Source organism: Rana temporaria, chromosome 9 (assembly GCF_905171775.1).
Source record: "Rana temporaria chromosome 9, aRanTem1.1, whole genome shotgun sequence".
NCBI classification, from domain to species: Eukaryota; Metazoa; Chordata; class Amphibia; order Anura; family Ranidae; genus Rana; species Rana temporaria.
In genome coordinates this window covers 80,317,667-80,341,394 of record NC_053497.1, presented here as the reverse complement: position 1 = coordinate 80,341,394, position 23,728 = coordinate 80,317,667, and the positions used below count along the sequence as shown (strand labels likewise).

The following is a 23,728-nucleotide window of genomic DNA, read 5'->3' as shown; positions in this document are numbered from 1 at the left end:
TGGCCCCAATCACTAAGTGTATTTTACAGAGGGCAGAGGTATTCCTAGGGAGGCGGCAGCCTGCACTTGGTACCACTATTTAAAGCGATACCAGTGTGGCCACCAGCATCTGGCAGGGTGGCAATGGTGGGCCGGTTGCTGGAATGCTCTCTGTGTTCCAGCACCTGACACTAAAAAGAGCCAGAATCATCAGCCAGAGAGACCTCTGCATGACAGTAGGGCTATATTACCAGCTCAGCTGGGAAAAAGAGCTTAGCAACATTTGTTTTACAGTAGGTGAACCCGATTTTGTGTCAATCTCGCTCTCTTTCTCGGCGAGATTGAGCACCTACGAGCCCCATCGCGGGAGCCAGCGCCGAGCTGGCTTGCCGCGATGGAGACAGAGCCGTCATAGAAGCGACGGGAGATCCGACTTGGATTCCCGCCAATTCTACACGTGTGCGGCGTTTGTTATGAATCCTGGGGGGGAAGTTTCCGCCGGATTTTAAATAAAAATCCGGCATGGGTCCCCCCCTCAGGAGCATACCGGGCCCTTAGGTCTGTTATGGGTTGTAAGGAGAGCCCCCCTACGCCGAAAAAAACGGCGTAGGGGGTCCCCCTACAATCCATACCAGACCCGTATCCAAAGCACGCTACCCGGCCAGCCAGGAAGGGAGTGGGGACGAGCGAGCGCCCCCCCCTCTCCTGAGCCGTACCAGGCTGCATGCCCTCAACATGGGGGGGTTGGGTGCTCTGGGGCAGGGGGGCGCACTGCGGCCCCCCCACCTCAGAGCACCCTGTCCCCATGTTGATGAGGACAGGGCCCCTTCCCGACAACCCTGGCCGTTGGTTGTCGGGGTATGCGGGCGGGAGGCTTATCGGAATCTGGGAGCCCCCTTTAATAAGGGGGCCCCCAGATACCGGCCCCCCACCCTAAGTGAATGAGTATGGGGTACATCGTACCCCTACCCATTCACCTGCAAGAAAAGTGGTAAAAACACAAATAAACCACACAGGGTATTAAAATATTTTATTTTTCTGCTCCGGAGGCCTCCCCTGTCTTCTTTATTAGCTCTTTTACCAGGGGAGGCTTCTTCTTTGACGTCTTCGGGTGGGTGGGGGCCGCCGTCTGGTTCTCTTCCACCGCCGGGGGGGGTCGCTTTTAAAAAAGCCCCCACCCCCCGGCGGGTTTACTCCGGCGTCTTCGGCGGGGCTCTTCTTCTTCCGCTATCCCGACGGGTCTTCTCAACTCTCCGGGGGTCTCCTTCTGTCTTCGCCGCTCTCCGCTCTTGACTCGTCGCACCCCGGTTCTTCGTCTCGCTGTCCGGTGTCTTCTTCCGTGCTTTACGTCTTCTCCTTCCGTGCTGTGATGAGTTCTTCTTCCGCGCTGTGACGTCATGTTCTTCACTTCTCTCCTTCTCCCGGTGTTGACACGTCGCCGGCTCCTCTCTGCAATGACGGGTGCGCGGGTGCATCGGACCTATATAGGCCTCACAGTCCCATCATGCTCTGTACCTACCCATGTGATACCTACCACGTGGGTAGGTATCACATGGGTAGGTACAGAGCATGATGGGACTGTGAGGCCTATATAGGTCCGATGCAAGGCGCGCATCCGTCATTTCAGCGAGGAGGACCGGCGAGTCAACATCGGGAGAAGAAGAGAAGTGAAGAACATGACGTCACAGCACGGAAGAAGAACTCATCACAGCACGGAAGGAGAAGACGTACAGCACGGAAGAAGACACCGGACAGCGAGACGAAGAACCGGGGTGCGCCGAGTCAAGAGCGGAGAGCGGCGAAGACAGAAGGAGAACCCCGGAGAGTTGAGAAGACCCGTCGGGATAGCGGAAGAAGAAGAGCCCCGCCGAAGACGCCGGAGGAAACCCGCCGGGGGGTGGGGGCTTTTTTAAAAGCGACCCCCCCTGGCGGTGGAAGAGAACCAGACGGCGGCCCCCACCCACCCGAAGACGTCAAAGAAGAAGCCTCCCCTGGTAAAAGAGCTAATAAAGAAGACAGGGGAGGCCTCCGGAGCAGAAAAATAAAATATTTTAATACCCTGTGTGGTTTATTTGTGTTTTTACCACTTTTCTTGCAGGTGAATGGGTAGGGGTACGATGTACCCCATACTCATTCACTTAGGGTGGGGGGCCGGTATCTGGGGGGGGCTCCCAGATTCCGATAAGCCTCCCGCCCGCATACCCCGACAACCAACGGCCAGGGTTGTCGGGAAGGGGCCCTGTCCTCATCAACATGGGGACAGGGTGCTCTGAGGTGGGGGGGCCGCAGTGCGCCCCCCTGCCCCAGAGCACCCAACCCCCCCCATGTTGAGGGCATGCAGCCTGGTACGGCTCAGGAGGGGGGGGGGCGCTCGCTCGTCCCCACTCCCTTCCTGGCTGGCCGGGTAGCGTGCTTTGGATACGGGTCTGGTATGGATTGTAGGGGGACCCCCTACGCCGTTTTTTTCGGCGTAGGGGGGCTCTCCTTACAACCCATAACAGACCTAAGGGCCCGGTATGCTCCTGAGGGGGGGACCCATGCCGGATTTTTATTTAAAATCCGGCGGGGACTTCCCCCTCAGGATTCATAACAAACGCCGCACACGTGTAGAATTGGCGGGAATCCAAGTCGGATCTCCCGTCGCTTCTATGACGCGCTTGCTGGGATGTGCTGTCACTATTCCAGTGAGTGCGAGGTGTCGGGGAGATCTCGGCACCCTGTCGCCGAGTATCAGCGCGACGCTGTCGTGCTAAAAGCACAATATCACAAACACCTACTGTAAGTAAGTAAGCAATGCTGGGAGTGCTATTATTATCATTCCAGCCAGTTACTTGCCACCTGGTAACCTACTTTTGCTGGTGGAAGGTTGTTATTTTAGTTGTCCACTGATGACAAATGCTGGGGGTGGTATTGTTCCACCCACTAACCACCAATGCTGGAGGGGGGGTACAGCAAACAAATGAACACCAATGCTGGGGTAAGGGTTATTTATACAGCTAGCCACTAACCACTAATGCTTTGGGTGCAAATATGTCTACAGTATGCCACTGACCACCAGTGCTAAGAGGTCGGGCTATGCTAAGTTCAGTATACCTGCATATAATTGCAACCATACTAACAGCTGCTCCCCACTGGCTAATTATGGTCCCACCTCCAGTATGATATTTTGTTTAATGTATGCTACTGAAAATCATTTTTTATGTATACAGAGTTAAAAATGTATCCACCTGGGTCACCGATTTGCTATTCCTCTGGTAGAGAGTACTCTGTGTGACACCACTGGCTCCACCCTATGCCTGAAATGCATGAAACATGAATGCAGGCACAGTAGGACTGTGGAGTCCAGATGATAGCGATATCCACTTACCACTGTAAATAGGCCCCAAGGTGTTCTGTGTAATTAGGCAAGTGGAATGATTCTCAGTGTTCTCTCTGCCCGTGGTTAAACATGTTGATGTACAGTAGGCAAATTTTGTAACTGTCAGCCTCCAACTTGTACTGAGATTGTCAAGTCATCTGCAGTTTAACTAAAGGCTGTCACGTTTACTGTCCTGGTATCTGTATGCACAAATGTTTAGGTATGTTAACGTTATTTATAAACTGTGTTCCAAGCTGTTGAGTTAAAAGGACTCTTTAACACAAATATGGAAATAGTTGTGCAAATAAGCACAAAAATTCCTAAAAAAAATATGTTTTAGTTAGCCAAACTATTTTAACTAATTTGATTTGCAGATTGATGAAAACATTGCAAGTGACCATTTATATCATCTAAAAAACTTGAAAAGCATCCTTTTAGAATAGCAAACTAAAAGTGAACCTTTCTTATCCAAAAACAGAACTGTGGGCCAAATCCTCAAAAGGGATACGCAGGCGGAACTGCTGTTCAGCCTGCGTATCCCTGTGCCTATCTTTGGAACTGATCCTCAGAATCAGTTTTCCAAAGATAGGCAGAAGATCCGACATCTGTAAGAGACTTACACTGTCGGATCTTAGGATGCAGCACCGCATCCACCGCTGGGGGCATTTCGAGTCGAAATGCCGATTTGCGTATGCAAATGAGGACTTAGGCAGATCCACAAAGCTTTTTAGCTTTGTGTTTTCTGCGTAAGTTACGTTTTGCATGTGTAAAATTAGGGATGCTTTTACAAGGTGTAAACTAGTAACACCTTGTAAAAACATACCTTTTTTTCGATCGCCGCGTTTTTTTTTAAATGTAAAATTTTATTTTTCGCCGCGTAACTTTTTTTTTTCCCGACGCAACTGTATTGTCCCGTCGCAATCCACAAAGCCCGACGTAACGTAATTTTGCGCGCTGCCCGTTGGGAAAAATGACGTCACACGCATGCGCAGAACGTCCGGCGTGGGAGCGCGCCTCATTTAAATTGTCATCGCCCCCTGGATGAGAAGACCGCCTTGCGACGGAGGCACTTAAGTTACACAGCCGAAAATTTCTAGGTAAGTGCTTTGTGGATCAGGCACTTAGGTAGAAATTTTCCGCCAGTGTAACTTAACTGCTAAAAGTTAAGTTAGGCAGGTTTTTTGAGGATTTGCCCCTGTGTTCTTTGAAATGCCCAACAGATCCCAGGTATACAAAAATCAAGGAACTGTCTCTCCTACTCGTCGGCATAAATCTAATTGGTGGATGTGAAGCATATAGGCCATTTTTATGTAAGACATTGATAAATGGGGTTTAATCTTTATCATGTATACTAAATTAGGCATTTTATGAAGTGTAACACTGTGCGCTAAACAGTGAGAATGGGAAGCACTGTATTTTATAGAACTCTTTGTAATAACAGGAAGGGGTCACATTTCCTCAGAACAAATAAGGTCAATGACTTAAAAGAAAAACATTAAATATTCTGCATATTAAAAATCTGTTTGGCAAATGAGACAGTCATATGTCATTACCCTCAAGCAATGGAGACATAAAGGAAGCAAAACATAAATGAAGTTACAATATTTTCCCTTTAATTAACCACAACAAATATTCATTTTAGAAAAGACATAATTGGGTCCTTAAGTCATAAATGTTTGTGATTTCTAAACAACACGTGTGTTTCTAATACTCATTTTAAGCCACAAAACAATCCCTAACAAAATGTGATATGTACAATTATAGTGCAAATAAACCATCATCAATATGAATGTGCTTATGTTGGCTAGGGCTAAGCCAATACATAAATATGCAATGTTATTGTGATTAGAACGCTAGCCCCAAAAATGATCTTGAAGATTGGTTAGGGCCAGTTAGTGAGAGCGCTATTATCTTGAACAGTGCTGTTAGTCAACAGTTTGAACACACTTACAAAAGGAGAAATCAGAGTGATAATCTTTGCAATCCAATACTTCTCTTTGACTGCCCTATCGCACACTGGGAATATGGTGACCAAGTTGTATTTCAGTAATTAAATGTTTTACTTGCGCAAAGTATCAAAACAAAACAGAAACTGGGTTACTGCAACATAATGGCATGTACAAGCCATAAATACAAAAACTTATAGTGAAAGCTGTGCTATCCTATTTAAATGCACCCTGAATCAATACATAAAATTTAAAGTGTTATAAGTGCATAGAATAATCAAATTGAAATAAGTGCAAAATTAAATATACACATGAATAAAATGATGGTAGGTACATATACAGTGCTGTTCATATAATACGTGACTTTATAAAATAATGTGAAAAATCATCAGAAAAAAATATAAACAGTCCATGAACTTGCAGTCAAATATGAGGACAAAGAAGGCAATTAATCAAAGGAATTACAAACAAAAGTGCTCCGTGTGCATGCAATAGGTCACTGCAAATCACTGTGCGTGCTTCCACCAGGGTACGCACTCACCCACAAGTGTGGACCCTCTAGGCTTATACCAAGGCAGGTCTACAAAGCTTCTGTAAAATGTTGTGTCACCCGGAAGTATGGAAGCCACATCACTGAATCCATATAAGAAAAAAGGATGTCTGTTCACAAAATAGGTGCTGTGTCTCGGCACCAGGAATAATCTGCAGATTTTTTTTATTTTAACCACTGCTGCTCCGCAATTCCCTGGAGCCAGCGTGCTTCCCACTAGGCAGAAGTGACGTAGTACCTGACCAATGTGTACGTCCCTACACATTTCATCATCAAGATGTCATCAGGATACAAAATTCCTTTGATGAATTACTTTCACTGGCATCTATGGTAGCATACTTGATTCCAAATTCATGGGCTTTTTTTATCAATTTCTTCTGATGATTTTTCATATTATTTTATAAAGTCACTTATTATATGAACAACAGGTGTATACATACCTATCAGCCCTTTATTAATGTGTATATTTCATTTTGTACTTATTGCAAATTGATTATTCTATGCAAACATAGCACTTTAAATTGTATGTATTAATTCAAGCTGTATGTAACATCAGAAAAGGAAAGAAGGGTCACCAACCCTGCTAAGCTATCTGGAAGAGGTTCCAGAATATACAACCACATGAACACAGTTAAAAAATATTTTGACATTAAAAACCAGTTCACATAAAAGTGTTTCAAAATTGTATTTAGTTTTTTGGATGTAGTAATAACTTTACATCAGATTGAGCAGTGGATAACTCTTTCCAATTATTCATTAATGTAATATCCATTAACAAGGTTGTTTAAACGTTTTGGCCTTCTTTTTTGTACAAAAACATTACAAATATAAAATATGAAGATAGTACATCCTATCCCATCATTCCCAGAAGACATAGTGCTCATTGACATTTACAGAAACAATCTATGAAGAAGTTTAACTTAACATGTATTGTTTCAATTATAAACTCTTCACTGAACAACCACAACTTAGAGTTCACTGAAGTGAAGCGGTGTACGGTTTCACAGAACTTCAATGAGACCTTAATCTTCCCAATCCCAATTACTGTACCATGATATCTGGGCAATTTACTCTAGGATAGGATAAAGCTGTCTATTTCACTCACATTTCATTAAAAGATAATACTTAAAGAGCAAAAGATTTTATTAGGCCCAAAATCATTTTCTGCAGTAAATAGCAATGAATGAATCAAAATAACATTCAAAAGATCTGTAAAACAGCAGACCATGCAAAGAAAAAAAAATACCTTTGAGCCCTGGTTCTGGGCCTTATGAGCTGAACGTTTAGTAAAAAGGGTGTTTGTTGCTGAATGATTTGTAAGACAACTTATGCATGTTAGTATATCTGCTCTGTTCCTTCATAGCTATCTACAAAATCCTGTATTAGTGGATCTAACTTCCTCAATAAACCTGATATGTCAGGCAAAGTGCCCACTGACTTTTTGCCAAATGTTTTGGCATGTACAAAAAGCTTTTATATCATACATTTTATCAACTGTAACTTGTAGTGTTATCCAAAGTTTTTGTCACTTTCTTGGCATATTGTACTTTTGCATAAAAATGTTTGTTGTTTATATATTACAGAATATGTTTTGTGATGAAATACATTTCCTGCATGAAAACGAAATAAGTGTTAGAATTATGGCTCTTTTAACCTCCCTAGTGGTATTCCTGAGTGTGGCTCGGGCTGAATTTTCATTACCATAAGCAGTAACCCCAAGCCACAGTTGGGATTACATCGCAGGATCCAGGCAAAGTTACTTACCTTGTCCCCAAGATCCTGTAATGTCTCCCTGTTGTGTCCCCGTGCTGTGTACTCCGCTTGATGTATCACAGTGCCGGGTCCTGTTCCCTGCGAGCGTCACAACGCATGGGAACGGAGCCCGGTGCCAAATTCAAAAAGTGAAAAACACATAATACATACTGTACACTGTAATCTTACAGGTTACATTACTGTATCAAATCATTTCACCTCCATTTTGTCCATAATGCTTTGTCCAGTGCCCTGCATGCAGTTTTATATTATATATACTGTTCTTTCTGCCTGGAAACTTAAGATTGTCCATAGCAATCAAAAAGTGTCCCCTTACGACAAAACAACGTTTTTTTTGGCAAGCTAGAAAACAGTGAAAATAAATTAGAATTACTTGCAGAATAGAGCAATAGTGATCTGTGGGGAAGTTCGTCATCAAACACTGAAAGTAATGACAGCGACAATTCTGCAACAGAGCAAATTTCTGTGTTTTTGATTTGATTACATTTTTAAATACATTTTATTATTATTATTTGTTATTATTATTTATAGTTATTTATTGTATTCTAATTCATGAATTTGTGTTTCAAACTTTATCATATGGGGAAAACTATCTAATAAGGGAAGTTTTCCCACTTTGGGAGACTTCATAAAACTTCCTGTTGTGTTTCTGGGACAGGACGTGAAAGGGAATTTCCCCAATGAACTGACAGCATATTTAACCAATGGAATGTGGTCTTTTTAATGAAGCATTGTAATCACTGGTACAGTTTTTATTTCATTACTACTTTGGAAAATGCAAGTATTGTAATCATAGAACCTCCAATGAATCCAGCTCTCACTATCTTGCCAAGTATGAGGAGTAACTAGACTCCTCATAATGCAACATTTTTGTTTGTTCCTCTCTGCCCAGTTTGGCTCCCCTCCTGAACTGTTTTTTCATTACTGTTTCCCTGTTCCTCTCTGCCCAGTTTGGCTCCCCTCCTGAACTGTTTTTTCATTACTGTTTCCCTGTTCTAGCTTTACAAAGAAACACTGGTGACGTAGCAGCTGGCAGGTGTACTCACAGTGGGAAGTGGGAATACAAAAGCATCCAGTACATGTAGAAGTTGTGTGTGTGCCCCATCAGAATTTTTTTCATTAGAATTTAGAAAGAGAACTTGTTGACGCATGCTCGGAAGCATTGAACTTAATTTTTCTCGGCTTGTCGTAGTGTTGTAAGTCACCGCATTCTTGACGGTTGGAATTTGGTATGACAGTGTGTATACAAGACAGCTTGAACGGAATTCAGTCTGAAAAATCCGTCTGAGTTTATCTCGATGGAAAATCCGATAGTGTGTACAAGGCATTAGATTCACTGGAATAATTATTGGTCAGTATTACACCAGCATTTTCCAAAGCAATAGAAACAAAACATTTTAAAATAACAACAGTTTTTCAATGTAAAGAACTGATCCACAGAGATCTCAACACCACAAATACATGAAGTTATTTTTTTTTATCTAAGCCGTATTCAGAAAACTTCACTATCTTGTCTGATTGTTCCAAGTCCATTTGCTCAGTCTTGCCATATGACCCAAACTTTAACCATTTTGCAATGCAGCAGTAACTCCCAAGTCCACAAATCACGATTGTTTTACTAAAAATGGGGAAGCTGGAACATCTGCATGTACAAAGCAGGCTTAAATCGATGCACACTGTTTTTGACATATTAAGGTACATTTCCTGTAGAAATAAACACGTTTTTCCTAAAAAAGCACAAGCTGGATGGGAAGGAAACTTAAACATAAATATTATTGCTATTAATTTCCTTATAATGAAAACAGCTACAAGGAGAAAGAAGCGTGTGGCAGTTATGTGCTATAAAAAGAGAATTAAAATCATTGTAGTTGTCACTGTCTTGACACCATCTCGGTAAGATTCCCATAAGACTTTAGGAAGACCTCAGTCTTGCTGAATGAAATACTGTTTTTAGAAGTTCTAATAAAACAGGAGCTCTCACTTAGCATAATTTGCATGTGAATGCATGAACCTTTTCCATTCTGGACCTTGCTAAAAGTACCAGAGTGGTGTCTTGGGAACATCCTAAGGTGAAGAAACAGTCACTAGTTAGCATAATGATCAGTGCATGCTTCACAGAGTATGTGAAAATTAACATTTAAAAGAAATCCAGCAGCAGAAATTGAACATTGAGTTCTGAGCAATAATGGTTTAAGGTACAGGGATTGCTGCATTAGCCAGACACAGGAAGAACAATATGTCATATGGGTAAAAATGATCTGTCTGTAGGTTAACAAGCATTCTTAAAAGTCTTTTTAACTGACATGCTCTTTAAGCAATCATTTAAAACAAATAGATTTATTGCAAAGGAAGGTCTGGAAACCCATTCTATGAACTATATATTTTTTTTTGGGGGGGGGGGGGGCAAGGGCACCAGAGACACAATAGTGACATTAAAACCAAGCAAACATAATATCTTATATTATATAAAATAGTCCTATAGCAAACTTACATTTAATAGGTTGCTATGGGGGCAATTGGGTTCCTATATTCAAATTTGCTGACAAGAAACATGCTGAGAGGAGGAGAGAAAAAAGAGAGAACAGTTTTCTGCCATTCCATCACCATTTTGGAACCACTCACTTCACTTCCTTATTTTCTGCCTAGGCCAGAATAATGTCTACTGTACCTGCAGCCTCTTGGGATGCCCATGTAATGGGTCCCTGGTGGCTGCAGAGTACACTATGATGCATGCGCTGTGACATGTCTTTGAGAGTGCTGGCTGTCCCCTGATGATACATATGCATCCTCACGGTGTAACTGCACAGCCTGGAAGAGACAGCTCCCCCCTGTATGCTTCTGCAAAGAGGTGGATCCATAGGGAGCACCAATGGAGTGCCACGCTTGTGATTATGATTTGAGAAACAACCCGGCTATACAGGAAAAACCTCATCAAGGTTTAAAGTACACAGGTTCTTATTCTCCTATCCCTTTTTATTGCTTAGCATTTGGCAATTACCATGAATGTTCAGTGTTTTCATAGGAGAAACTGAACACAGCTGAGCAACCAGCAGTTTGAATGGGTTGCAGGCATGCCTTAAAGGGGTTGTAAAGGTTTGTCTTTTATTTTATAAATTGGTTCCTTTAAGCTAGTGCATTGTTGGCTCACTTACCTTTTCCTTAGATTTCCCTTCTAAATGTATTTTTTTCTTTGTTTGAATTTCTCACTTCCTGTTTCTCCTCAGTAAGTATTCCACCATCATCTGAGCGGTGGAAAGTCATTTAGAACAGCCTACTGACCACCTTACTGAGGAAGAACAGTAAGTGCGAAATTCAGACAAAGAAAACAAAGAAAAAGCAACATTTAGCAGGGAAATCGAAAGAAAAAGGTCAGTGAACCAACAATGCACTAGCTTAAAGTAACCTATTTCGAAAAAAAAAAAAAAACTTTTACAACCCCTTTAAATGTACATGTATGCCTCAATCTGAAGAATAAGAATTTCTCTGACCTCACTCAGGACAAAACAAATGAGGATGACTGCAAAATGAAATTTGGGTGGCTCAATCCTGCTGTGTCTCCTGCTCTTTTGAGCAACAAGTACATGTACAAGAATTCACACAGTTTAGAAGTTGCTCGACACTGGAGATTTCCGGCATTTGCCTTGAGTTTTAAATTCGAGAAAATGTATTGCCAAGATTATTTCACAGACAGTATTTCCTATTCAGATTTATGTGTTATTCTTTCTGTGATATTGCCATGCTGTGCATTCTGCTTGATTTACACATGCAAGGAGCCTGAATCCATATATATTTTCTTTTCTGTGAAGCTACGATACAACAGATCATCACTTCCCGGCTAATAAAAGTCACTTTATTGTTGCTGGGATCTTTCATGTGTGAAATCCATCATGGCCCATTATGAGAAGCCTGGGCATAAGAGCAGAAATGTGATAGTGCTGTAATATACGATCATGCTTCAGCTGAGTGCACCATTAGATGATACAGTACACATATGTGTTTCGTGTTGCAGTTCTTTACACAATTAGAAAAACATACTTGTATGATTATCCTCTATACTGAAAGCATAGCTCATTTAGTAAACTGCAGAAAAACACTGCACCAAACATGTAAAAAAAATTAAACAAGGACATTTTGTATTGTTTTTTTTTTTATAGTACTCATGAATCAACTGCTGATACCAGGAGAGATTAGGTGAACAGGTAACTGTAGGAGGACAGCAGAAATGAACCGTGGGTAAACCCATGTGTCACTTGCAGTCAAGACAATGGGGGAAGGTGCTTGCTTAATGCTGAATAGCATGAATAAGAGTGTGGAGAAAAATGAGTCTTGATTAAAGAAATAATATCTAGCAAAAAAATCTGACTTTTATCAGCAGAGAAGGAGAAATGGTGTCCATCCTTTTAGGACATTAGCTGAGGCATGCTGGGAGTAGATTTTTATCAGGTTGTCCAAAAGTTTTCTGTTTGCCAGTAGGCACCTGTTTGAACCAACAATCTCCAAATTCCTGTGTCTCTCAGTGAACAAGAATACAATGGAATGGTGTAGAATAGTCAAGAACAGGTCCTTATTGTGAAACAATTAGATCAATTTACAAAAGGAGTAGCGGCTGTTCAATTAGCAAAATGTTCACTTTGAAAAATGTATTGCAAATGAAATGATTGGCTGATTGAAGTAACCACGGCTTCATCCTATTTACTAATCCTAATGAACATCCCCTACACTAAGTGGACAATCTAGTCATGACTCCTTCTGGTAAATTCACATCAATAAATGCATTTTAAATGTAACTGGGTTCCAAGTTTAAGTATTTTTTTTCCATTTATTTATCACAATCCAGCCAGTTAAACATGGTCTTAGTAGTGTTTGCTAATATAATAGTTACAGGTTAGTGCAGCTCCTAACAAGTAAAACTTTTGAGTGTGCAGAAGTTTATCAATAACAGCTGAGCTGTTTCTTCATTTAATCACATTCCCCAGCTTCATCTTTCCATGAGCATCTCGGTGCTTTCCGGCATATAATAATGAACTGTACAGTTATAACATCATGTACTAATATGTACTGCACTGAACTCGTAGTGCTGGCAAAGTAAACAACGTAGAACTAAGTAAGTATAAAAACCCTGGGGAAGATAGAACAAAAGCAAAAAGTAGCAAAAAGAAGTAATGGGCAGGAATTATGCTAGCGGTCCTTAAGTCTGTTTTTAAAACATTTTTGGACTGACCATTAAAGTGTATGTGTGTATGTTTTTTGAGTATGGTAAGAAATGGTTAAGGTACAATTCTTTTTTTTTTTTTTTTTTCGCTTGCTTCCCATTTGAAGATTTCTACCCTATTCCTGTTTCTGTGAGAATTCAACAATATGAACTTCCTAACACCATGTACCAGAGGCAATGACCACTAGAACCAAAAGTATATTGAAGTAGATACGCCGTCGTATATTTAAGCGTATTCTCAAATTGAGATACGCTTAAATGTTGCTAAGATACGTCCGCCTGCGCCGTCGTATATTAGCTGTCTATTTACGCTGGCCGTTAGGGGCATGTACGCTGATTTACGCCTAGAATGCGTAAATCAAAGAGATACGCCTATTCACAAACGTACGCTTCCCCGTCACAGTAAAGACTCGCCGTTTACGTAAGGCGTTTTCAGGCGTAAAGATAAACCACCAAAAAGATGGCGCAGCCAATGTTAAGTATGGACGTCGGAACCGCGTCGAATTTTAAATTTTTTACGTCATTTGCATAAGTCGTCCGTGAATGGGGCTGGCCGTAATTTACGTACACGTCAAAAGCAATGAGTCTGTGCGGCGTAATTTGGAGCATGCACACTGAGTTACGTCCACGGACGGCGCCGTTCGTTAAAAACTTCATTTACATGGGGTCATGCTTTATTTACATAAAACACGCCCACCTCTTCACAATTTGAATTAGGCGCGCTTACGCCAGCACATTTACGCTACGCCTCCGTAACTTAGGAAGCAAGTGCTTTGTGAATACAGCACTTGCCTCTCTAACTTTTGGCGGCGTAGCGTATATGAGATACGCTACGCCTGCCTAATGTTAGGCACGTCTACCTGAATCTGGCTATTTAACTTTACTTACACAAGTTAAAATGTAGTTGCATAATTTTTTACTATGCAACACCAGGTACTTAACTTATATCTAATGAAGTGTGTCCCATGTCTGGCCCCTGCGGGAATAGAGTAGACATCTTCTCTCCACTGCCATTAGGTCCTCCGGACAGCACTGATGTTCCAGTACTTCTGGGGTAAATATCAGCAGTTGCCAGTGTGAAACAGTTGCATCACTCACCTGCCTCTTCCTCCCACCTCCTCAATTCAGAGAACTCATAGTATTCTTTCCCATTAAGGAGGCGGTTAATGCGATCAATTACCAGTTCATTATTTATATGCTCAGGAAGTAGCACTTTGATCATACCCTGCTTGTAAGCAGATAGTTTGGTAGATTGTATCGTTTCAGAGATCCCTCTGATTTTAATGTTGTTCCCTTATAAAACAGAAAGGCATGATTTTTTTTTTGCAGACACTGATTGTGCTTTGGTGACATGCTGCTTGGGCTTCATGGGGTGTCATGGGGTGTCAGCAACTGGTGGGGATAATAGAGGCACCTCAGTGTTTTAATTTGAACCACCAAACCCTGTTCGATCCTCGGAGCAGTGCAGTCAAGCCATGCTTTTAGGCTGGCCGATCACACCCCTCTCTATCCAAGAATAAAAAGTGTTCTGTGAATGCAAGACAGGAATCCATTTCCTTTAATTACAGAAAATTAGGGAAAACATATTACAGATGTTATGAATATAGGAGGCAGGCAAAAAGAAAGGGCAAGAGGTGCAGCTCTAAAGTTAACTCCCACAGAGCCAGAATATTAACATTGTGGATAGGACCTAGTGGCAGTGGGAAGAAGAATTTTCCACAGCAGGCAGCAGGACACAAAATAAATGTCACACACACTTATAGGTAAGTTTTGTCCCTAGTGCTACATACCAAAAAAAATTAACAAAATAACTAATCTTTAGCTTAGATATTTGACAAACAAGCATCTACAATTTGAAAACAGGCAAAGGATGGATTCTGATACCATATTTAATATCAAATAATTGAATGTTACAAGTACAGGAGTTGCGGTACAGTAAGGCCCTTTCACACTGCTGTGCTCCACTAATACATGCGCATTAATGTACATTGCATTAAGGTAGCCCATTCATTTAAACAGGCTGCTTAACACAATTAAACCAAAAAAGGTGCATATAGCATTTTTAGCAGCGCACTACAATGATGGGGGTGGGGCCAAGTCATACATTTGGTGGCTATGGACGCAGAATGAATGACTCGGGAGCGCGTCCGCAAGGTAACCCCCTCGGAAGAACACTTCCCAGAGGGGGTTATCTAATGTGGGGAGGAGCCGCGAGAGCCGCTGTGGGACCCCAGAACAGGTGGATCAGGGGCCACTTTGTGCAAAACAAACTAAACAGTGGAGGTAAATAGGACATGTTTGTTATTAAAAAAAAAAAAAAAAGCTTTAGAGCCCATTCACACAGGGGCATCACAAATTCTAGCATGACTTTGGGAGGCAACTTGGACACGACTTGAGTATGAATCATCAGGCAACTTACAAGGCAACTTCAAGTCGCCTCCAGGACATGAGGCTTTCCAGTGGCCAATCAAACAACAATCAGCTCTGTTTTGCCTGAGAAATGTATGTTATCTTCCTGTATTGTTGCTTCAGTTAAGACAGTGATCTGACTTCTGAGGCGACTTCCATTGAAATCAATGGGTACAAGTTGCCTACAAGTTGCCTAGAAGTCGGATTGAAGTAGTACAGGAACCTTTTCTGAAGTTGGAGTGACTTCAGTAGTGTACATTAAGACGGCTCCCATTCACTTCCATTTATTTTCTCGACCGCGTGACTTGGGGCAACTTGGGGCGACTTGAAGTTGGATCCCAGGTCGCCCCAGTGTGAACCGGCTCTTAGTGTCACTTAATTTTTTTGTGTGTCAGGATGTTGTTTTGTTTTTTAAATGTTTGCTTTACATACACATTTATATTTGTGAAAAACCCTATTTATAGTTGACGTTAAGTGAGACGTTTGAACTTTTAATTTAATTCTAAAACTGATTAAAAAATGGAAATGTAGCTATACATTAGAAATCAATGAAAAAAATAAATTAATAATAACTTACGATTTCTGTGGAATGGATTTCACTGGAGGTTTGTTTGTAACATCACAATGTTCTAAAAAAGATAATGTGCATATTAAAACATCATTCACATAATAATGCACGATGCACTCTCTCTATGTGTCTGACTGTCTCATTTTGTCAATTCCACATAATTTTTTCGAGGAACACTGTACTGCTGATGTCAATGACCAAGAAATATTCTCTTTCATACACCTACACGTGCTACTATAGATGCTTTATTTCTCATTGATCAAAGAAATAAAGAACCACGTACAACAGATGCAACCTATACTTGATGTGGAAGTGTGGAAGGGTTACACCCTGTGGTTTGTGTCCCTGCTATAAACATTCACCCTCTCTATTAGCCCTGTTTACCAATAAAAGGCATCTATGGTCAAAATATAAATTCATACAATAATTTCCACACTGTATTTAATGTTTTTCTAGACTACTCCTAATACTCTACAGACTACAATCTTGAAGTTTGCAAAACTACTTTGTGCAGATTTCTGCTAATTCTGTAACAGTCTATTCACAACACCCTATGAGTTGGCATTGACGTGTCACATAATTCACATAACCTGCCTTCTGGACTACAGAGGGGCAGCAAGATACTATTGAATATGTAGTCTTTAGGTACTGAAAGTAAATGGCAGTGGAGAAGCTGCAAAGCATGCAGAGAATCCGGGAAGTTATTGAGAGATAGTCAGTAGATAGACAGCTCTCACAACATGAAAGGGGAGTTTTCAAGCAAGCGTATTTGTATTGTCAAATATAACTATTGTTTGTATAAATTGTGCAAAGGTGTTTACAATATAATATTATCATTATTATTGTGATATTACTAAACAATATTCTACAATTTTAACCTCTTCATGACAGCCTATTGCAGATATACTGCGGCAGAGCAGCTGCCCTGCACCAGATCACTTACTAGGTACGTGATCTGGCACTTCAAGGTCTGGGGCACGCACGCGCACTGCTGGCGATCTGCTCCCACTGTCATTGGACACAGCAGGAGTCAAGCAGCAGGTCTGGTGGACGGAATGGCTGTCGGGACCCACCAATCATTCGGAAGACAGGCAGAACTGCGGTCTGCCTTGTTTACATTCTGTGACAAGGGAGGGCAGTGATCTTGTGTTTCTGCTAAGCAGAATCATGGAACTCTGTCTTCCAACAGTACAACCACCGCACACACAGTTAAAACCCACTCCCAGGGAACACAGTTAACCATTTGATTGCCCCTGATGTTAACCCCTTCCCTGTCAGTTTCATTAGTACAGTGACATTGCATATTTTTGGCACTGATCTCTGTATTGCACAAACCAATCAATGGGGATGGGGGTGCTTTTTATAATTGTATATACTGCCTTCTTAAAAATCATGTTTACATTGCTATAATGTTGATTTATTTATTCCTTTTGATAGAAATACAACAGCATGCGTATATATAACCCCTGAAGGAGGAAGTATATACACTTATAAAAAGCACCCTCCTCCCCTCGCTTTTCCAAAACATGTTGGGAATTTTGGTCAACGGACCTTTTTGATTCAACTTAAAGTCTGGAACTTTGGTGTGCTACACACTAGCTGCTGTTTATCAATTGGCAAATGTTCTATCACTGCTTTTAAGTGCTTTTCCTGTATTTGTCATGTATGTCATCTTTTGTACAAAATAAAATGTGTTACTTTTTTATATAATGCTATTCTTTGGTGTATCCTGGCCTATTTCTCTTCTTTGTCTGCACTATCCCTGGGGCACTCCCTCCAAATTTCTATATATTTTTGGGATGTGACAAGGATTGCTGGGACTATCTCTGGCTAGTTTCTCTCTTGTTTTTTCTTATGCATAATTATAATGCTTTGAAATTTGAGAATGATAGCACTTTGAACACAGTAGATTAACTATAATTCTTCTTATCTTTTTTATTGTTTTATTTCTATAGAAATGCTGGTTTAAAAAAAAAAAAAGTTTATGCTGTGCCGTTTGATTTCCTTTAATCCTTGATATTTTAGAGTAGTCATAAGAGCTAGAGATGAGCGGAAATTTTCAAATGGAAATACAAATTCTAGTGACAAGTGTCTAAGATGGTATTTCCCCTCACTTTGGGCAGACTTTCTCTAACTTCCTGTTGCACCTCCAATAGAAGACAAGAGAAATTTCCCCCAACAGGATGCAGATAGCAAAAAATAAAATGCTTTTTCTCTGACAATTTTTTTTAAATAAAATGTATATTTTATTTTACATTTTAAGCCATACAAAACAATGGAAAGAAAAAGCGATAAGGAAAAAGGAAAAGGCAGAATTCAGTACACCATAACCATTACGAGCCTAAACCTGTCTTAGATTTTCTATCTAAGTGGACATCCCCCTCAAACTTTGGGGGAAAGGGAAAGGGCTTGCATAATTGATCAGTAGAAAAAAATTCACAGTATCTTACAGTAGGTGCTCAAAAAATGAAGTTGGAACATATAAAACATGAAAAATATACAAGTACTTCTAAGGACTGGTTCATTGGCTGATAGGGTAGCACTAAACTTAGAACACACATTTTTGTTCTATATCTGGTTCTGAACCTGATTCAGGTTCCAGTTCACTTGGATAAGTTGCCTGAATGTAGGGTTTGCCAAGGTTAGCAAAGCAATATCTAGACTGTCCAGAAGTATGAGTATGAGTTCCCTTGCAAGTGGCCACCCATTCCTCAGCTTCTATCACCTTCCCAAGCCAGTCTTGCTTGCTCGGAACTTGTGGACTCTTCCAATGAAGTGGTATAAGGCACTTTGCGGCATTGAGAAGGTGAGGGAGAGCACTGCTTTTATAGTGAGAGAGGGGGATGGGGTGATGTAAAGAAAAAAGTGCTTCGGGGAAAAAGGTACGTCAATACCAAAACTGTCCAATATGCGTCTGCGGACAGCAGACCAAAAGAGTGATAATAACGAACAGTCCCACCAAATATGGAAAAGTGTTCCCTTCTGCCCACACCCCCTCCAGCACAAGTCAGAGACTGATGGGTAAATTCTAGCAAGGGATATGGGCACACGGTACCACCGTGACAGCAGCTTATAGTTATTTTCTTGCGGTTTAGAATCCACTGAGCTAGAATGTGTGAGGCAGTACAAGTGGTGCAACTGCTTCTTAGTGAACTCACACCCAAGATCCTACTCCCAATCCTTAATGAATAATGGTTTAGGGTTAGGGGCAGCCGAATCAAGTACTTTATAACGAGCTGAGATCATATGCGGTAGTGGGTCTTCGGCAACCCAAAAGTGTTCACACTCTGTAAGGGTAGACCTAATTTGGGATATGTGGCTCTGTGAGGAGACAAAATCAGTTGACAGTACCTCCAAAAGTCAAAAGGGAAACTACCGTACCGCTCCCTGAGGGTGTCCAGCAAGGTTAGGTTGTGACCCTCCATAAAGCAGAACAGGGAAACAACCCCAGCAGTTATGCAGGGTCCAAAGAAGGACAACTGCTCCCCAGGAGGGAACTACGTGAAGCCACCGACAGGCTCTAGTGGTGATATTGGCGTAGGCCAAAGCTAAGGACCTATTTAGTCTGTCCCTGACTTTGAGGACATGTGTAGTCAGTGGGTTCCATATGTGTTCCATACCAGAAAGGCCCAGTCATAATGTGACATTTAATTATCAAATAAAATATCTAAATCTGACAGACTTATAATCAGCTCTTGAGTTTAACCACTTAAGCCCGGACCATTTGGCTGACCAAAGACCAGAGCACTTTTTGCGATTCGGCACTGTGTTGTTTTAACTGACAATTGCGCGGTCATGCGACGTGGCTCCCAAACAAAATTGACGTCCTTTTTCTTCCAAAAATAGAGCTTTCTTTTGGTGGTATTTGATCACCTCTGCGGTTTTTATTTTTTGCGTTATTAACAAAAATAGAGAGACAATTTTGAAAAAAAGCTATATTTTGTACTTTTTGCTATAATAAATATTCCCAATTTGTTTTAAAAAAAAAAAAATTCTCATTTTATGCCGATATGTATTCTTCTACATATTTTTGGTAAAAAAAATTGCAATGAGCGTATATTAATTGTTTTTTGCAAAAGTTATAGTGTCTACAGGGGATAGTTTTATGGCATTTTCATTATTCATTTTGTTTTACTAGTAATGGCGGTGATCTGCGATTTTCATTGTGACTGCGACTTTATGGCGGACACATCAGACATTTTTGACATGTTTTTGGGACCATTGTCATTTTTACAATGATCAGTGCTATAAAAATGCACTGATTACTGTGAAAATGACACTGGCAGTGAAGGGTTTAACCACTAGGTGGCGCTGAAGGGGTTAAGTGTGTCCTAGGGAGTGATTCTAACTGTTAGGGGGAGGAGCTACCAGTGACACATCACTGATCACTGTTCCCAAACACAGGGAACAGTAGACAAGTGACATGTCACTAGGCAGAATGGGGGGAATGCCTTGTTTACAAAGGCATCCCCCTGTTCTGCCTTTGCCGACCGCAATCGCAGGCCGCCGGGAACATCGAGTTCCCGGGACCCACAAGTGCACTCACGAGGCACGCAGCTTGTGTGCGCCCCCTGGGTGGCAAATTTAAAGGGGCGTACAAGTACGCCTATTTGCCTGCCTGTGCCATTGTATCAACGTAAATGTGCCTGTGGCGGTCGCTATGCGGTTAAAACGAGAAACAAAACATAAAATATCTTTGCATCTTAACTATTTATTATTATTTATTAACTATAGTTGGCCAAGGAAATGGTTTCACCCCAAAAGAAGGCTACTATTATTATAAGAATTAAACAACACAATTAGTTGAGGACCATTAGCAAAACAACTTTAAAAATTATAAAGCTTAAAGTCCTGCATATACACTGTATTACAAGTGAAAATCAGAGCTGTGTTTCTATAAAATACAACAAAGCAATGATTTTGAAAAAAGTAAAGGTTAGGTATTATAAAGCTTTCAACACTGCAAAAAAGGAAAGAAAAGAAAAGCATAGCATGAAAAGCCGTATGAAACAAAGACAATTCTGTTTAACTCCTGTCAAATGTGTAATGATGTTCTCTACTTATAGTACTAATACAACAAACATTGTGCCCCACAAATTGCATTGTAATCCACTACAATATGTTTACACGGGTAAGCAAAAGACATACTTTGAATGCTGTATCCTGAGGTCAGATGTTGAGAGTCCTGTAAAAATAAACATAAATAAATCAAACCTATAATCCACATATCATTTAGATATAAAGATTTCGGTCACATAGCCAAAGGCTTGATTATATATCTCAATCACATTTTAACCTTATCTAAAATTCATAAGAATTGAGCAGAGATTAAATGATAAGGGGAAATAACCAACACATCAAAGGATATTACTATTTACTGTGTCAAACATAAATAATTTCCTGTCTGCCTAAAAATATAGAGCCATAAATATCTCAATTGCATTGGCAACTTGGCAAAATTGATGATTTTCCATTAGGGCTTCAGTATGCTGTATTTATGCAATATTTTTCATTAACAGTAATTAATTATATATACACAACCTTAATATAACTATTAGAACAATACTAGTTATCAAACTACAAAATTATAAAAAAAAAAAAAAAGTTTATTCAATTTTTTTAGGTTGGAATATAGAGGAAAGAGTTGAAAGCTTTGTCAACTTTATATTGTCTTCCATGTCCTCTTAAGGAGAATTCCCTTAACTTACTATTCTAACATTCATCACCTGTAAATTAAGTGTGAAAATAGCTCCCTGATGGTGATATAGACACCATTAAATGCCTGACAAAGGTGGTAATCCTTCCCCACTCCAGAAAATGTTTTATTGCTGTCTGTTCCAATTAAAGAGATTTCCTCTTGCTTCCTGAGGACGCACATATGTGTGAAATTCATTGAGGCTGCGCCACTGGCGTCACTTCCGGTTTATCCCTGGTGTCACTTTGAAATGAAAGCTGGCTCGGGAACAGTGAGTGGAAGGGTTTTGGTGCCTCTGAGGCACCCTGCAAATGTGAGTGTATATATTTTCATATATTTTTTTTTATATTCGATTCCCCATTTAATAAAAAATACTATACCATGAGAATATTATATTCTTGGGCTTGTGGTTTGTGCCAATAACAATAGAGGATCTGTTTTGGAGTACATGGTGGTACTGGATACATCCCATCCCTTTTGTTATCTGGTTGTGTCTGCTGAGCCTGTGAGGCCTCTAGGGGCTACCTATGATTGGTGAGTGAGCAGTTTTACCATATGTGGTGGAGTACTTGGTCAGATTTTAAGAAGAATCACTCATCATTATTATTTAAGGGTACAGTGGTTGGGAAGATTTTTGTTTGACTCATAGTCATTTCTTGATGTTTAATTCATGATTATATTTATGGGTGAGTCGTTTGAACACAGTTTTGTGCACCTAGCACTATTGGAAAGCAGTTTACTTAATGTTCACATTTTTAGTGTCACTTACACTTACAGTGGCAGCTGCCCTGGGGTATATGGCCCCTTTCACACTGGGGCAGGGGCGGCCTCGGCTTTACCGCCAATTTCGCATCGCTATTCGGCCCCTAGCAGGGTGGTTTTACCCCCCACTAGTGGCCAAGAAAGGGTTAAAAACACTGCAAAGCGCCTTTGCAGAGGCGATTTGCCAGTGGTATAGCCGTGGTACCCCATTGATTTCAATGGGCAGGAGCGGTGGAGGAGCAGTATGCACACCGCTCCATCACCGCTCCAAAGATGCTGCTAGCAGGACCTTTTTTACCATCCTGCTAGCGCACCACTCCAGTGTGAAAGCACACTGGAGAGACAGCAGCGGCTCTTTCAGGTCGGTTTGGAGGCGCTATTTTTAGCGTTATAGCGCCTGCAAACCGACCCAGTATATAAGGGGTCTATCAGATGTGGGGTGGTGCCAACTATGACATATAGATTTTTCTGTAGCAAAAACATGTATAGTTTGCCTTATATACCACACACAAGTTTTCTAACAACCTTCAGCTTTACTTTCCCTATTTATGCAGAAGTTGTATATGATGCAATATTTAACATTCAACAACCATTTACCCCATATCCAAGTGGTCTATTTCTATATAACAGTGATAAGATACACTAGGATGCTGGTAGATGCCAGGTAAATCCTTTCATTTTACTTTAGCACCCAGCTCAGTTTTGCATAAGGTTTTGGGTGAATGTTAAGGATTTGTTTAACCACTTCAGCCCCAAAAGATTTGTCTGCTCAATGACCAGGCCATTTTTTGCGATACAACACTCCATCGCTTTAACTGACAATTTTTCCCCACAAATAGAGCTTTCGGTATTTGATTACCTTTTTTATTTTTTGTGCTATAAACAAATAAATAGCGACAATTTTGGAAAAAACACAATGGGGTTGTTTTACTAAAGGCAAATCCACTCTACACTACAAGTGCAGTGCAAGTATTGAGACTGTCATATTGTGTGGGACCACTGACAAATTATACAGTGATTAAAGCTATAAAAATGCACTGATTACTGTATAAATGTCACTGGCAGGGAAGGGGCTAACACTAGGGGGCGATGAAGAGCTTAACTGTGTTCCCTAGGTGTGTTCTAATTGTAGGGGGATGGGAGTGACTAGGGAAAGAGAGAGACCGGTGTTCATACATTGTATGAATACACAATCAGTCTCCTATCCCCTGAGAGAACCAGGATCTGTTTACACACACAGTGTGCCCAACAGTCATCGCGCCTGCCGGGCACTAGCATTGGCTCCTTGTACATGCTGCGGGGCATGCACAGGCATGCGATTGTGCCCCTAGTGGCCATAAGGAAAAGCGATGTAAGGTAATGTTGTTTTGCCCAGCCATGCCATTCTGCCACAGTAAAACTGTGGAGGCTGGTCGGCAAGTGGCTAAGGGGTAAATTTTGTCTTACCCTGAGCAGTCTCAAAAGATTATAAGTAGG

General features: G+C 41.1%; 1 protein-coding gene across 1 annotated transcript in view; it reads right to left on the bottom strand.

Annotated features, from left to right (window-relative positions):
* AFF2 (AF4/FMR2 family member 2) overlaps positions 1-23,728 on the bottom strand; it is a 647,635-nt gene that overhangs the window by 215,000 nt on the left and 408,907 nt on the right. The window contains exons 6-7 of the mRNA XM_040323795.1: positions 20,944-20,980; positions 15,805-15,856 (exon numbers count right to left, since the gene is read on the bottom strand). Of these exons, the coding sequence (XP_040179729.1) occupies positions 15,805-15,856; positions 20,944-20,980 (89 nt within the window). The remainder of the gene's footprint in view (positions 1-15,804; positions 15,857-20,943; positions 20,981-23,728) is intronic.